Here is an 18,158-nt window from a genome sequence, read left to right as displayed (position 1 = left end):
AATGTTGAGTCAACGAGACGTGGCTAATTTGTTTGGAATACTAATGGATTTATATAGACGCACAGATTTCTAGCTAATAAAATAAATAAATCTTGAAACGTGTATCTCTACATTGATAAATATTTCTGCAAAACGGATAAATATAGATGTTTCAAGTTAGATTAATTAGCTTTATAGATCTCTAAGTGGTTTAACGAGAAAAATAATGTTTGTTTATCTTCTTTTAAATAATAGAAACAAAGCCAATTATTTCTTTAAATAGACTGTTATAACGATTGAAAAATAACGTAATGTTATGATACTAAGACAGTTCAACGTCTGATTGAGACTATTTTTATCAGATAACATTTTTCTCGCCAGTTTCTATAGGTGCTAATTATAGATATATCATGATTCTAGTCCCATAGGCATACCTGTTCCTCAGCCGTGAGCCCAACGCGAAGATGTCAGCCGAGGCCGGAGCCGTTTGCTGCAATCGGAAGAAGGCGTGGTGGTCTGAGCAGCACTTCCAGAGGTGCCGGCACGCCGATCTTGTTGGCGACTCGAAGCCGTATGTTGATGTTTCGTTCTAAAACATTTTACTTTGGTTAGAAATTAAAATAGACATAAAAGTTTCTTTCTCACTTTCAAAATAACTACAAGCATTCCACATAGAAGGTAATAGTTCCATACAACCAACAAAAATCAGTACCTAACCAAATTATCCTACGAATATGTATAGAGTTACAGGCTTATATGTTACCTAATTGACAACTTTTCTTCAAGCACATTATATACAGATTAGGGCAATAACATGCCTGATTAGATTTCCCTAATGAGTTTGACGTTTTGCAAATAAAGGGTTATTCAAAGCTATTATAAGCCGACGTAATTATAAAACTAAACAAAAGCTTCTAACGAGCAGCACTGAAATCCGCTGAAAACTTTCAATGTGCATCCAATTAACGGTTCCTGCGGTTGTTTTGATATACACTGACCTACCGCCATTCACGTGTTCAATGATTTCCGATCGGCTCCCGCTTTGTTTACGGAAATAATAATAATTGGTTCCTATAGAAATGCGTGACTCGTTAAAATTAATAATAACTTTCATAATAAAATTATGTTTATGCGTTGATGCATTTTGTGACAGGAAAAGAAATAGATAATGTAACTAACGCCCGTATTCACAAACCATGCTTGCTTAAGTGAAGCAGCAAATCGAACGCACAGCGTTGAATAGAGCTCTGTGATTGGTTCTTGTGTCACCCTGTGCGTCTCACTGTGAGACCTCATAGTAATGTTTGTGAATACGGGCGTAAATCACTATCGTTATCTCAGCTTAAACTTTTGATTGATTAGTTTTAATTTTAATTAAAAACGTTAACAAGATGCAAAGGAAAATAGGCAAGTTTTCAAGAAGTTTACATCTTATTTGTTAGGGCAGAGATGTAGAGTTATTTATGTACTCGTCCAGGTGAGGTAATTCTGAGCATATTAAATACAAGCACATACATGAGACAGGTATACACATTCTGGCATTCAGCGTTGTTATTCAAATATACGCTCGTAAACTTTGTATCTCCCAAATCCTTTCACAAAGTTCTGTGAATTCGAATTGCGAATAATTTTCATGACACATAACGTAATACCCATGTGTACTAACATAATCGATACAGAACTACAACTATGACTAGATTTCAAATAGCCAGTAAATATCTAGGTAGTGAGATGTGTTTCACACAAAGGTATTTGTTATGCAATAAAAAGTTAGATAGGTACGTACAGCTTCTTTATGAGGTGGCAACAGCTGTATTTCAGACGTAACAGAATGAGAAATTAAAAAATGCCATTTATGGCAATTATTGCTATTAATATTATAAAAGTAATTTAATTCCACCCAATCATCACAATTGATTGTTGATCAAATTAACGTGACGTAATCATTCTCTCCACCGTGTAGATACTTACTTACCTGGTTTCGTAACAATCACATTTATTCCTCCGGGAGCGAATGTCTAATAAATTAAGCCTCCTAATCTGGAAGAGTAGGTTATTCCACGCTATCTATACTGGATCATGCGCCATATCCATAAATAAGGTCCTACAATGAGAATACTGTATCGAATCATACCTAACCTCCTTTACTGGGTAGCCAGTTAAATAATAAATAACAAGCTAGGAAGGCGTCTCTGGGGCTCGGCTGCTATCGCGCTCGCCCACAGCTTGTAAATACTGCGCTCAGTTCTGTGCGACTTATCTGTAATTGCCTGGCTGCGAATGTCTTTCAAGGAAGCTCGCAAGGTGGACTCCATCTTGCACCACCATTCACGGTGCGCTATCAGTACGAACGATCCGAGAATCCAGGTCAAGTGGGACCGATTTTGATGTTTATTTATTTGAGATTCAAAATGATTCGCCGGGGTGCCCTTTCATTCATATTTTGCACTCTTCAATGCGTCACGAACTTTGTGCCGCGGAAATTCGTTTGATAAATATTTAATTAAACGGAAGATGGAGTCTGACGAGTAACAAGTCAATTTATTGTTATTTGAAAATGCAGGACTTAACAATTAAAATATTTATAATATAACTTCATAGGTAGGTAGTGTTAGATCTTCTTTTTGCGACTCTTTTCTTTGAAACATAACTTAGTTAAAAACTTTTGACGAAGGTAGGTATTAAAAAGTTGCCATTTACTCAAACGACTTTGACGAAACTGAGTTCACGTGAAGTGCTTATAAGTACACCAGTGTCCTAGTTACCTACACATTATTTTCATGTAGGTCACCTGATAATACATTGACACCTGCAAATGCACAAAAACACTTCACAAAACCACTTACATTCTTATCGGCCACTCTGAGCATGAAGTAGCGGCCCTTGTAGTATAGCTTGGAGACGCGTGGCCAGTAGTAGTTGGCCACTGTGTGTTTCCCGCGCAGCAGCAGTAGGCCACTCGGCGCCAGACCTAGGAAGTATTCCACGCTGTCCTCGCCCTGTAATATACACACTTTGAAAATCCGAAATACACAAAACTTCATGTAATTTAAAAACAGCTTTTGGCTGTAGAAAAACTATTGCATTGACATATAACTTCGGGTTACGAAAGCTCTTACTTGACTGACAAACGTTTAATGGGATTTTTTATCTAAGTCTAACTTTGTGTTAAGCTTAGAGCTTTGAGTGGTGACCACGAGTCGGAAGACGTGAGGGCAGGTCTCGCACTAGGAGAACCGACGATCTAGCTCGAAGTAGCTGGATGCGGGCAGCCCAGAAACGGTCATTTAGGAAATCCTTTGGGGTTGGCCTTTATCCAGCAGTGGACGTAATTTGGTTGAAACGAACGAACTTTGTGATTTTATACACAAGTTAAAAATAAATAAAATAAAAAATAAAGCTAAAAAATAAAAGCTCTACAATTTTATTTTCATTTAATTTTAATCAAATCCCTACGCAATCACTTCTTAAGATTCAATTTTACAAAGCAAGAATTAACAATTAACATGTAGAGTCAGTTACAGGAATGACTTTTTAAACAGAATTTGATTTGTTGCTACCGACTGTGTATTTAGAGGCAACTTGCGCAGATTTATGTTGGAGCTCTCAGTCACAACTTGAATTTCAAAGCGGTTTGGAGTGTCGGTTAGGGATTTTCGGGATTCTGGAAAACATATCGTTTCACGGTGAATTGTTTTACCTATTAATCACAATCTAAGAATACACGCTTCCGTACAACATTAGAAATAATAAATTAAAGAGAAGTTAAGTATGTAACAAATACTTAGCAGTCTATCTAGGTCGTTTAAACATTTGAAGTAATATTGTCAATGTTAGGTATATCATTCTTATGTAGGAGCTAGGACTAATAAATATTGCTTTACCTTTGTTATTGTTATTTATAAAGCTGGCTTTTGTATGTTTCTTTTAAATTAAAGATAACTAATTTAATGTTTTGGATAACATACAATGTACATAAAGATATAATTTGAAAGAATTATTCAGATAAAATAAGTCTATTCAGTTTTGTTTCCATCATACAAAAATTCCACCCCATAAGTCACTGAAATACCACAAAATGTACGCTCAATTACACAACTTTTACCAAATAATAACAACGTCATTCGTGTTGCGACAAACGCTGAAGTGCTCGAACACAATCGAGGTTAGATTGAGACCATTTATTTTGTCTCCCCACACCTTTCCACCCCTATTTCTCGGTCTTGTATTCTTTCAAGTTCTTTGTATAATATAATAAGTTTGCAAAGTCTTAACCGTTACCATTCTACTGCGGAAACAGAATATTCAGATTCATATTTTTGATGTTAAAATGTTTGTGTACTTTTGTTTCAATACAAGGAATTTTAAATTCTCCATCAAAGTACAAATGGATATGGAACTGTGAAAATAAATCCGTATGCATTGATGGTGTGGGATTAACATGTGTTCCACGGGCTATTATAAATCATCCAACGCGCGGGCCGTACAAAGCCCAAAAGTGCACTGAATAAAATATTTACCAGAACGGGATGCAGATCGACGCCATACATGTCGAGCCATTTCACTTTGTCCAGGTAACTCAATTCAGCTTGCGCCGGAGATATTCCTCTGCAACAATGGATTAAGCGTTATAACGACTTTACGCCCCCAATTAAATTGTTAGCCCTGATAAACACGAGGCAAGACGCCGAAGTGACAGTGAATAATCACGGGACCCAGGCGCCGAGCTGCGGCTCACTTGGTGTTAAGTAGGTACACATAATTTGCATGTAATTGCGGCTTTGTGAGCAGCCAGCGGCCGCAGTCTGCATCTTTGCACAGTTAAAAATTCATTCAATTAAGCGAGAAAGGCGGCGAAGTTTAATTTCCGGCCGCGTAGCAAACGCCACGGCGTGAAACTGCTACATTTGAGAGCTTAATTTCTGCAACTCACTTTCTTCAGACGATGCTTGTGAGCTATGTGCAGATACTTGTTTCGAGTTTCAGCTTATGAGTGATTAAACTTACCTACCTACACACACGTGTTCATTCTGGCTATGGCTTTCGTTAAAAGCGAATGCAACGGAACATTCTATTAAAGTTGTGTTAATTACTAATATTATCGCGCATTATTTTTATGGCAATAGATACTTAGTATGTTATCATCATTATACCTGAATCGTTATTATACACTTATTTGCAATGCATAGAGCGCAAACACCGTAAAAGAGATTATATTACGTTGATACTCGTACGTGCACAGTGCAGTGAACCGCTCGGTTGGCCATTAAAATCTACCTGTCGTCTGTCTGTCCACAACATTTCCCCTAGTTCGGATGTCCGACCCGCTTACAAGCGAACAAAACATGAATCTATAGCTCGTGCGTCGCATGTTCTACATCGTACAGTCCGAATAGGGTCCTTTCAGACAACTACCGTACGTAAACACGACATCCAGTATATCAAAGCACACGTGATCTGAAGGCACTACTGGAAATTTGGCCGGCTACCAAACCGGCAAGTGCCATTGTGAGCTCGTGAGTTTGCAAGTCCTTGGTTGTGTCCTCTCAATTCACATATTATCAGGGCAACTTACACCACTTGAAACTTAGCCAGGGCCAGTGAACGGTTGCTGTACCTACCTATTACTTAAAATGGACTATAATGAAGATCTGCTATCGTTAATCGTGAAATATGTTGTAGTTATCGGCGAAGTTGCTTTATAGCATTAACATTATGCTAATAGTTATATTACAATGTTCAAGTATGATTGAATGTAAATAACGTGAATGAATGTGAAATTCGAGTTCGAAGAATTACTATTTTTTGCACAAACAGAATGAAATAGTGTAAATAGTAAGCCATTGCATGGACTCAATTTATGACAAACACATCCTTACCATATTATCTGAAAACACATTCTGATGTTATAGATTGGCCTATCAACAGAATAGTAGTCTTTGTGTACTCACGTGAGCGTCCTGTGTATTTCAGCAGCGCGGGACTCCAGCTCGGGCGTCTGATGCGCCAGCAGCCGGAACTCCGACACGTAACCCGGCGCGTGCCGCCTGTGGTCGTAGTCTCCCAACTCCGCTATAGAAAAGGAAAATTTTCATTAGAATCGTCAAAAAGAATGAAAATCAATCGTTTCAAAACTGAAAGATGTAAGTACAATTTAAGTACTTATTATGATGCTTCCCTATACGTCATCACATAAAACTTAGATGCATGACTACTACATCAATGCAAATTATGAGCAAGTTTGTATAATTAATTTATGCTTCAACAACCTATTTTCGTGTATAGTAAAAAATATGTACCGCTTAATAAAAAGTTGCATTAGGTACTTTAGTTTATGCACATTTAAATATTTATAGCTCAAAGTACAAGAATCAATGTCAAAGGTAACATACAAAACACATCAAAAAGTAGAGAGCACTTCAACTGCAAACGATTCGTGACAACGCAGTTAATCTTAAAAATAAAACACAACAAACGTGTCACGGTAAACTCATTTAGCTGAAGCGGCAGTTCAAACAGTAGATAGAAATAAACGAGGGAGAGTGTCCGTATTTGGAACAAATACTTGTTTAGACACATGTAGCCGACCGAGATATCTTGAACTAAATACCCGAGCTACCCTATTATGACAAAACCTCTATTTAACAATAGCAATTAATTCGGCAAAGACAGAGGGCACATGTCCTAAACAAACAACTTGCGTAAACACGGCCGATGTAACAATGTAAGGTGTCGGTTCCGAATTAAGATAACGGGAATTTGATACTCAACACCTGAAACTTCACAAAGATATTAGCATAAATGTCCGCTATGTAATTGCATTGTGAAATAGATTGCTCGTCAGCTTTCTGTCTAATAAGATAAAGCATAGACGCAATACCTTAGAATTGTTTTGTTTTTCTATTCCGTGTGACGATGATAGAGTTTTAAATATCTTGAAAACAAAAAAGAGTCGTAATTATTCATTTATCTAGTTAGTGATAAATAAACTTACTCGTATCTTTAGTTCCAATGAAACGTTTACAAACATTACTAAATGATATTTTTTACTGTCTTTTAACAAAACATGTCGCACCCTTAATAATATAGGGGCACAACTCAAAATTTTTGGTTTTTTACTTTTTGTACTAGAGAGGCACATTTTCGTCAGTTCTACAAGATGGCTTTCACAGAAATCGAAAACAATGATCAGATATAAGAGTTCTACATTTTGTGCCCCTTCCATACTTTCGTCTATCTTCCCGCTAGAAGGGTTGAATCAGAGACATGCCGATATTTGTCGAATCCGGCCCGCGCGACTGTGGTCCAATTTGGAGTTGTGCCTTTGTGTGACAAACTTTTAAGTAAGTATTAGTGAGCTAAGACTAATTAATTCCATATATTTCTAATAATATGTTACATTTTTATTTTTATTACATTGATAAAGTCCCGTAAATCATAGAAAATTATAAAATAAAACTTTAACTTTAGTTAGGCGTACCATGGATGGGTGTTTGTAGTTAAATTTATAACTCTCCTATAAAAGTAATTTGCTTCTTGGTATTAATTTTCATACCTATTGGTTGATTAGGAGCCTATAGAATGTTTTATCGCGATGCTAAGAAATAATGCGGTGGTTATGAAATACCTCCCGACAAATAAACTAATGATTAATAAAATAAGAGACATACCTACGTGTTAAGGCTATTAACGTTCGCTCGGGGCTCGGGTTAGCTTTTTTCTTTGTTTATTCTATGAATAAACGCACTAGTCAGCCAAAAGGTGAATTACTTTAATAAGATAGTGTTATAATTTTTAATTATATTATTCATTAATTTATTACGTCACATAAATTGATGCTAATTAATCACTCAGATTCTGAGGACTGAGGATACATCAAATTTATTTTAAAATTATATTTTCACGTATTAAGTTACTACAATTTTACTGATCAGCTATTAGACCTTGAAATTTTCAGTTTGTCTAAATTAAAGTTCTAAAGTGCTTTTTGTCTTAAAAAATATGAGTTCGTAATGAAATCTTGTGTTAACACCACTAACAGTTTTTATTAATATGTGGCAAATATTGTACACAAAAGCAAAGAAAAAAGATCACGGAGTTTGTGATAACAAACCAAGCATACTTTGGGATAAAAATTGTACAAAGTAATAAATATTGGGTGTCCAATATCGTCGTAAACCTTGTGTACCTAGACTCTTTGCAATACTGAAGTCAAGCAGGACGTAAAGCGCTTCAATTTGGAGGGCCAAAGATATGTATTGAGCTTTCTAATCACTAAAATGATCAAAAGCGAAATGATGATGAGTACGGAAAAAATAAAAGCAGCTATCTTCGAAGGACTGCAAATCCGTGCTCTTAGAAAAGACTGTATTTGTAAACCATATAACACAAATTGAGTCTGAAGCATGGCTAAGGTGTTTTAGTAGTAAAATATTTTTTGGGGAATGTTAGAACACCAGAATGAATATGCTGGTGTTCAAAATTGGTTGCTAAAATCCTTCAAAAATTACACACGACAATCTGAGTATTAAATTGTATTTTTTACAATAGCCATTTGAAATGATTTCCACATAATGTGGGTGATTATAGTAAGGGACAAGGAGAACGGTTCCTTCCACCAGGACAGCAGGATAGTGGAAAAAAGATACCAAGGTACTGGCTGTTGGACTTTAATAAGTGATTATCCTGAACAAATCCACAACAGAAAACCTTACAGAAAAAGTTTTTGTAGGTTTTTTCTTTATTTGATAAAAAGCATATTTTTTTATAGGGTAAGAGTCCCTATCTATCTACCTAATTAAAAATATTTTGAATGCATAAAATTAGTATTTTCATGTCGGTTTTCTCAGAGAAATAGCTAATAGTCTTTATTTTAATCTAATTCGACACATCTAATAATTTTCTAGTATTCAGCACCCTACTCTTATACTGAATTGGCTTTAAGCTACTATACCGCACAATAACTGTCCCCAATGTAATTGGGCGTAAATCAATATAAAAATCGAATAATACACTTATTTTTAAATATTAGAGAGCAATATTAGGGAATATGCCATATAAAACAATTCAGCCTAAGGATTAGATGGGCACAAGTACAAGTAATACCCAAAATCACAACAACAGTAATAGTAATATAAAGGCCTAACTTTGAAATATTTTTTTAAACAATTTTTTTAAATACTCATAATTAATATTTTAAAAAATGTCTTATGTCTAATTATATAACAGATACCAGTGATGAAGTATGCTTAATTTGAAAGTTGTAGCTGATAAAATAAAGATTTTAGAGCCAATTATGTAAAAAACCGCGATCCGCCGATTGGTTTTTTGGCTTTTCCCAAAAAACGGAATTTTGGAGTTGTGCCCATTCATTATTAAGGGTGCGATGTACGTTGTAGGTATAATCTTTTCAGAAAACCAGTTCACATATCTACCAGTAGTTCAGCATTGAAAACGCAACGTACGGTCGAGCGACGATCCTGAAAAACTACTTCTCGTTCGCGGGGCTGACAGTCATTTCCCATCGTATATCTTTTTTTTGTCCACGGAAATCGCACCATCTGGGGCCCGATTCTCACACGATAGATATTTTTATAGCGGCAGATAAATTATTTGCGATCCGCACCGTCTAAACATGAATGGCAAAAAAGGAAGCGAGAAGTTAATTGTACTCGTAGTTGCTTTTGATATTTTCCTTTGTTATTGCATTTTCTTTACGATTCATACATGTTATTTTAGGATACGAAATTGATTTGAGTCATTTTCAGACACTATTTTGGCATGAAATCATAATCCCTGCTTATCTTCGTAAGTAAATGATGTGAATGTAACCTTTGCTTGACCCAGATCGATAAACGCGTAAAGAAGTTCGGACCTCCCAGACGTTCCGTTCACGGTTGTCTAGAGAACAAGAGATGTCGTAAGAAACATTAACGCCGTTGTAGCACTGATATTGTGCCGAAGAAAATATGCTGAAACTTATATTTTTATTTCAACCTTCGTTTCTGTATCTTTATCAACTTCATAAGTTATTACTTACCATCCTATTGGATGACAAAATGTGAAACATATTGATGCTATATTTACTTATAAGTATTACCTTTAAACCGTAGGTAACTAAAACAAACAGAAGTTGACATTAAAGACGTGCTTTTATTTCTCTCAACATCTTATAACCAAAAACTTTCTACACAAAAAATAGATTTAATGATTAAAAAGTCAAAGTCGAGGGCCCTTTACACTTACGTTTACACCCTCTTTTATATTTATTAGTGTCGTTTAATCTCCGATAATAATGGCTGAGGACGCTCATAAATCTGATATTTTTAACTCCCTCCCTCACAATTTTTACGAGCTCCCAGAATTACTCTTCATTTAAGTAGTCCTTAACGTGAAAAAAGCAGCGATGCTTTTCATTTCAGTTTTTTGATAAATAAGAGCCGTAATAAAACGGGTGTACGAATATCGATGTGAAGACATAATGTAATCAACTTTAAAGAATTACCCTACAGGATCGGAATACGTTATTACTTATTTTCGAACATCAAAGAAATCCATCGGCTGATGGTTCCCATCAAATATGTAACCGTTTCGTGTGTTGGTACAAGTGAGAGGTAGAATCTGTTTCGCGTTAGATGTGAATGATCTGAGAGCGAGGAACATCTATCATGTGGTGGCGGGAACCGCGCTCGCGGCTGGCAGACAAATGTTGCAGGCGTCGGCCGCTGCCGACACGCGAAAGCAAAACACTTTTATGGTTCACAAGCGTGTTACTAAAGTACACCACGACCTAAGTGCTGGTGGAACCAACGAACTTGATGACTGACTAAGAATTATTATGATAAAACTTGCCTTTAACATCACTGTTTATGTGTAGTTAGTTCAGCGTGTATGAACATAATTAAAATTGAATAAAGATACATCAGATTCTAAGAAGATAATAAGTAATTAAGTCTGAGTAAAGAGTAGGTAAACATTAGGTATTCATAGACTTCAGAATTTTAACCATACCTAAATACAAACATATAAATTCAATAAGATTAATATGGATATTTTTATTCTAAGAAGCTTGACTTCCAAGTAAAGCAATAACTAAACTTCGAGATTCGGTCTAAAAATAATCCCGATGACACATTGAAGACTACGAAGAACGTCGATATTATTTTTTGTTTGTTTTAACGAAAAAGTTATGATTACAGAAGCGAGAAAAGTTTTTATTTTATTATTATAGTTTACCACATACACGTAAACGAGCGTTACGAACGTTATTCTATTTGAGCTTACTCGTATTCTCGCTTGATTACATAGTTTTACCTTTTTTTTTTAACCGCCTTTAAAATAACGATACTTCACACAAATTCGTACAATACTCGTAGCATTAAATTATTTAAAATTAGTCGTAGCTGTTTACATTTAATGCATGTTTTCATACCTATTTTCATAGATGTTTATGTTTATAACCAAACAAAATTACACAATAAGCACCAAACAAAGTTAAAATTTTAACAGGTTATTAAATGTAATGTAAACATGAAAACGATAATTATTTCAGGCCCTCGAGGATATTATCTAATACAGCCTCATTATGGACTTGCTTATTAGTTTCAGCTCATTATATTATCAGCAATCTCCTAAGCTCTCAGGGCATTTTCAATTCAGAAGCCTTAGCTAAATGCCATAAAATTTTGCGATAGAAAAATTAGATTAAATTGAACTGATTATCAAGGCAAACCCTAAATTTTCGACTGTACCTAATATTACCTTAAAAAACACGTCAAAATGTATTATTCTAATTTAGTTGACAATCGATTTCTAGTTTAGTAGTAGTTTTAATACCAAAACAGTTTCACTCGCTACGTTTTTTTTCTCGTAGTTATTCGTAGCTACTTGAAACTATCATGAATTACTTTGCCTATTCAGATAGAACCGTAGAAATAAATGCAAAATGGGGCGCTTTGATTGTATTCTAAGCCGATCAAGGCTTTTTGTATTAAATTCGCATACTCATCTAGAGTGCGTAACGCTATTAAGGCTTGGTATTTCTGCTAAAGTAGGTATTTCGCGCTGTCAAAATCTGCGCGCGCAATACTTCGCCGAAGACAGCGCGCCAAAGAGCTCTCGCGGCTACACAGTATAGAAATACGCAGTTTAGATATACGCAGTTGGTTAGGTTAGGTTGACTTCCTTCCGTTCAAGCGTCACACCAGGCCTGTTAATCTCCGCGAGTTTACATCGAAAACAAAACACGCACGATGGCCCACCTACAGGATACTATTCGACAAGGCCTCACATACGAGCGAACATTGACTCACGCACGCGTATTCTTGTGTATGATGGAAAAAAAATGAAGAAAATGGTGTACTAAATACTGTGCAGTATTTAACTGCCTAAATAATAATAAAAACACAGAATGTAATGTATAAAGTTGCCTGAAGACACTGAGAGGTAAATAAGTAGTTAATATTATTCATGATAATTCATGCTAAATCATGTATTTCCTCCGCCATTTTCCGCAGTTTGGCACCTCACGTCACATCATTTAACCGAAGTCAGCCCTATAGCTTCGGCGCAGTGCCGATCACTGACGTTTGTCAACAAAATGGTGCTTGACTCTTGAGATAGGCTAAATTACACCATATTGTTAATGACATTGAGCATACATTTTTTTTAATACCCTCGCGAAGTAAAACTTCTGTACGTAGTACTTATTATTATTCTGTGGTCACACTCACAGCACTTTCTAATACAAATCATATCCAAGCGATACAAATTAAAACAACTTTTAAAATTTTTGGGAATATATTTTAGAATCGAATAAATATAGAATATAACTGCCAAAGTAAACACGGTTCAAAGAGGCGTGGCGTCACCCGACCTTCCGGAAGTTCCGCGCCGGCTAAAAGAATTTCAAGATTACGTCACCCGACCTATCGGTAGATCCTCGGGAGCTTGAGCGATTGGAAAAACATTTTATGATCAGTTACTCGTAATAGCGATTATTTAGAGCTTGGATAATAAATTATAGTTGTTGCAATTCACAAAGCTTTGCATGTGGTTAATTACATTAATCAGTACACGCATCAATTTTGTTCAGTCTTTTTGTTTATTAATAATAAATAAAAATATCATACTAAAATTGCATACATATTTGTTTGTATTGGTCTGGGTGTTTTCTTTCCATAATTTATGTATAACGTATGTACGGGGCTCTGTATCGAAAATCACTATGAGCAATGAGCATCACACACTGTTACCTGGAGTGCATTACCGCAGCAAAATTTTTATAAATGTTGTGCTTTAGAGAGTCGAGAGTATAGCAGATAATTAGTCCATCGTGAGCAGAAATTTGTCCACTAATAGCAAAATTCGTTCAAATTATAGTTTTAAAGTTATTGGCTAGAAGATTATTTTATCTTGCAGCTTAGACCTTTAGCTACAGACCTTAGACAGTATTTTTGAAACATTCTTACGCATGGTGGAGGAAGGGACGCTCTAGAGCTGTGGTTCTTAACCGGTGGTCCGCGGACCGCTGGTGGTCCCTGGAGGCATTCCAAGTGGTCCACGATGTGCACTTGCACACCTTGGTCAAAACCACTTTTAACTGATTTTTGCAGTCAAACTTGTTTTGATCGATTATGAGGTGGTCCCTGACAAGACAGAAATTTGGTAAAATGGTCCCTCATGACTTAAAGGTTAAGAACCACTGCTCTAGAGACTCAAAACTACAAGGATACACATGAACTCCAGTTTTAAATCCGTTGATATCTGCTGCATATGTTTTTGGCTATAAGATTCTTCTATCTTACGGCTTAGACCTTTATCTACAGACCTTAAACAGTATTTTTGTGAAAATTCTTACGCATGGTGGAGGAAGGGACGCTCTAGACACACAAGTCTACAAGGAGTCATATGAACTCCAGTTTTAAATCCGTTAACATCTGTTGCATCTGCCATCTTTTTGGCTAGAAGATTCTTCTATCTTACAGCTTAGACCTTTAGCTACAGACCTTAGACAGCATTTTTTATTATTTATTTGTGTCAGTGTGCTCTTCTAAAGAGTGTAAGACGATTATATGTAGGTACTATTAAAATGTAATTTTAACTCATTGGTTTTGTCTCATATTTGAGGAATGTACTATGTATCATGAGTAGAGTCTTCGTTTAAAAGGATGCGAACGATTTAAATTTCAATAGGTAGACAAAATTGATAATTCTTAATTATCAAAAATTTAAGCTTTCTCCAGTAACACTGATATTATTATACTGTGACTCATCAAAGTCATCATTGTCAAAAATATTGACAAATCGCGAACTGTCACGGCCATAAAACTGACACGCGTCCGTCCTCCGTAAGCGCCACCGCGCGACTGATTGAGATTGTCCAAGCCGTCATGGACGATTTTTTCCACATTTTTTAACATAGTAACTAAATAAGACGCAATATAAAAATTTCATCCGTTAAAAGCCCTCAAGTTATTTCTGAACTTTAGTTTAGTAAAAGATTTAGAATCTCAAATCGCTTATTTTAAAAATAAAACCATAAATAGAAAACGAATAGAGGTAACTTTGGGAATATATTCTATCGAGTCAACTTCATCAAATCGTGTTTCCATCCGTTAATAGCCCTCGAAAATATCCTCAACTATGCCCAATAAAAATCTTAGCCTTTAATTTTACTGTTTAGTACCTCAAAAATGAAAAATGAAAACCTCATTTTCGCCATTTTCTCTGCTACCCGGCCTTAAGTAAGCAAACGAGCGGCCGCCGCGTGTCCCCGGGGACAGCCGCGGGATGTCCTGACTTTTGAAGATTGGATTACGGACAACGGGATTATTTTCCGCTTTTTAATTAAGTGTGATTATTATTATTGTTTGGATTTCAATATAATATGTGTCTGGATGAATTGTGTATTCAGAACCCCATGAAAATAATATGCAGAATAATTTTACTTTCTTATTTTTTTTCGGAAGGTAATTAGATAAGACCTGTGTCTACATACAGCATACGAAAAATAAATATTAGATTTGAAATACGCTTATTTCTATTAATTAATAAGTAATTCTTAATTGTTATATTATGATTTAAACAATTTTGTAGTCAGCTCCTTTCAGTACGCTAATCCATTGTTGTGCATGCGGTAACTTTTTAATTTAAGCAGTAACTAAAAGTTGACTTTAAGCACCATTTTATTTTGTTTGTTTTAGGAACTAAACCACTCTTGAACAAAACACGCTTATTGATGTACCGCACATCCCTAGGTCGTGGGTCGCTGATGCGAGCGAGATTAGATGCAAACGACGCTCGCCGCTGATGGCTCATTTACCTCCTGAATAACGCATCGATATCAACCTCGCGGCCCGCCCTCCTGCCCTCCCTTACTTTTTTTATTACAACCCTATTTTGCAGCTTACAGAATTCAAACTCCCCACGTCAGTTATTGATTGGACGCTAGCATAATAAATGACCTTCATAGAAGCATGCAATACCATGAGAACTATACTCGCTTTAAACAACGTTAATTTTATTGAGTCATACATATGGATGTAGATGACTGAAATAAAAATAATTAATTTAAAGTTTCAAAGAGAGTAGGTAGGTACGGCGAACTTAATTAACATTCTTACTCGTAAATTAAAAATTCATTCTAAAAATCAAAGAGCTGACTTTTTCGTTCGTCTTTTTAAACAGTCTGATAAAGTCTACGTTACAGATGTCAGGCGAAATTTCAATAATTTAGTTTGCAGAAATTCAAAAGCGAAATGCGCGATAATTTGGCTGCATTTGCGGTGAGATGGGCGTCGCGCTATCTCACCGCCCCGAGAAGAATGGCTCTAACTATTGCTACCGAGCTGAATTGAACACGACTGAAGTACTCGCCTGGCTATTTACTAAGCCAATTGAGTAAATTAGAAAATACGAGATCTTCTAGCAGTTCCATATTGGTTTTATTACGTTCTAGTACGATCGTACGGATAGCTCTAGGTCAATAAGATAGGCGGGCACAGAATTACGGTGTGCTGCATCTTATCTTTGGATCTGTGGATATCCCGATATTTATGTATATGTTAGAAACAATACAAAAATTACATAAAACTTTTACTCGAACACAAATGAGAATGTCTAATGTCTATACCTAATTATGATAAAGTGGCGCGGCAATTTTGTGCTTTATTTTTTTATTTAATATCAATCAAACTAACAATTGAAATTCACCACGAATGCGCTAGTTTCACGTTTTCCATTTTTTGTTAAAAATTGAATAGAATAAATTTATTTTTACATGCAAAGCGAACAGTTGACAACATTTTGCAGATATTTCCTTTGTGTCATGCACTGAAGTACGTGTTGTGTGAAGCAAATGCCATGTTATTAGATTAGTGCATGCTACATTTGAATACGTTCATGCAGATAGCAACTGGTTCATAGTTGCGACCGTGATTTTCTGACTTCCACCAGCGATTTTATCTTTTAATTTTTGACTCAAAGTGTCTACCTAGATAAAAAGCGTTGCATAAACCGCATGTTAAAGTTGTATGTACGTACCTGAGTATTTTTTTTTTCATATAGGTGGACCTAATATTTTCCCATTTCGTGCAGCGCTATCATTTAATATTTTTGTAACTGTACTTATATTAGAAAAATACTTAGCTTACGACAAAATAATCACGGGTCTTACCGGAGCATCACACACGCGATGGTTATTTTTTGTCCCCTCAATCCATAAAGGTGATTCTCAAAATTACTTACGTACGGCGTTTGATAAATAGGTATATTATGCTAGCGTCATTACGCGTGAGAAATGTTCCTATAAAAATCCGGCAGTCGATTTTGGGCATATTCTGGCGCATTCAGTTCGTTTATCACGGGGTTGACCGTAAAGGCGTATGGAATACGTTCTCGTTTACAATCAGGTTAATAAAATAGCTTGGCTATTACGTGAAATGGTGCAAAGGTTGCGGGCGCCAAGTGGGAAGCGCCGGGTGAGTGGCCGCGCGTCCACTTTGTACCCTGGGCACGGATGGCGGTTGCGGATTTCGCGGCTATTATAGCAAAGAACAACTTTAATCCGTGTCCTTATTTACCAAAATACTACTGGAATATTTAGGTTTGGCTTTACTGCTGGGTATGGCCAAAGGCCATAAGTTTCATTGTTTAAACGACAGTTTTGCTGCTGGTTATTTGAACAGATTTTGTACTGCTCGGTCCGAAAATGTTGGCTCTTTTATTCAAGGACTAGTTACTTATTATTACTCATACCATCTTATTAACGTATGGAAGGCTCAGTTCACAATTAACCTTTGTTCAAATTAGTATTCCGTGGAAGAATCCCGCTCAAAGAATATTAACATTTCACAAAGAAAATGTGAATCAATTAATCCCGTAATAACTTTCTGACGGCTTATATTGATTGAACCGGCAAAAAGTTCAAGAACTAATTTATTTTCCCTTTACTCCGGGGAAAGATGGACCAATACAACAAACAATATTTACTTCATAGAATAGATTTGAGAATTCCTTTTATTGTTTTATGGGAGAACTGGTGAATATTAGATTTGTTACAATCAAGAGTTTTCTGGAAAATATTTTTTCGTAGTTACCTAAATATTATTTTATTAGGTACCTACCATTTGACCATTCAATTCAATTGGTAATATTGACATTTACCAAACAGAAGTACCTAGTCGCACCTTTTTTGTATGTTTTCACTATCCATTAATTTTTATCAGGCGCCATCATAGGTCACCAAGCAGCATGTTAACTCTTTAGCAGCCTACACTGATAAAATCAAATCGTGTAGGAAACCACAGGTGACGAATACTGCCAATGTCCTACTGTTGTCTGTTTAATTATGTTTTGGGTGAGTTGCACCACCTAACTTTAACAGTTTAATTATAACGCTACGGTGCTTTTTATGGAGTTTGACAGATTTTTAACGTTTTTTAAAGTTTTTTTAAAGTAAGATGGTGGTAATAAAATACCCTCAGAAATAAAAAATGTAAGCTCATTTAGTGGATTTAAAATTAAACTTGCTCAACATATTTTAGAAAGTACCTAAGCAGTTGGTTATTAAAACATTAAAATAAAATAATACGAATGCACTAAATGAGTACATAAACTAGGCGTAACAATAAAATAAGCGTTTTGAACGATCTATTTGAATACTCATGTAAATGATGTTC

General features: G+C 35.8%; 1 protein-coding gene across 1 annotated transcript in view; it reads right to left on the bottom strand.

Annotated features, from left to right (window-relative positions):
- Nucleotides 1-18,158, bottom strand: part of LOC135081156 (band 4.1-like protein 4) — a gene marked incomplete at its 3' end in the record, with an annotated part of 50,523 nt that overhangs the window by 9,259 nt on the left and 23,106 nt on the right. Inside the window, exons 6-9 of the mRNA XM_063976199.1 lie at nt 5,931-6,051; nt 4,500-4,587; nt 2,826-2,978; nt 414-568 (exon numbers count right to left, since the gene is read on the bottom strand). Coding sequence (XP_063832269.1) covers nt 414-568; nt 2,826-2,978; nt 4,500-4,587; nt 5,931-6,051 — 517 coding nt within the window. The remainder of the gene's footprint in view (nt 1-413; nt 569-2,825; nt 2,979-4,499; nt 4,588-5,930; nt 6,052-18,158) is intronic.

The sequence above is a fragment of the Ostrinia nubilalis genome, chromosome 1 (genome assembly GCF_963855985.1).
Source record: "Ostrinia nubilalis chromosome 1, ilOstNubi1.1, whole genome shotgun sequence".
Lineage (NCBI taxonomy): Eukaryota > Metazoa > Arthropoda > Insecta > Lepidoptera > Crambidae > Ostrinia > Ostrinia nubilalis.
The sequence above is the reverse complement of the archived record's forward strand: the minus strand, read 5'-3'. Positions and strand labels throughout refer to the sequence as shown.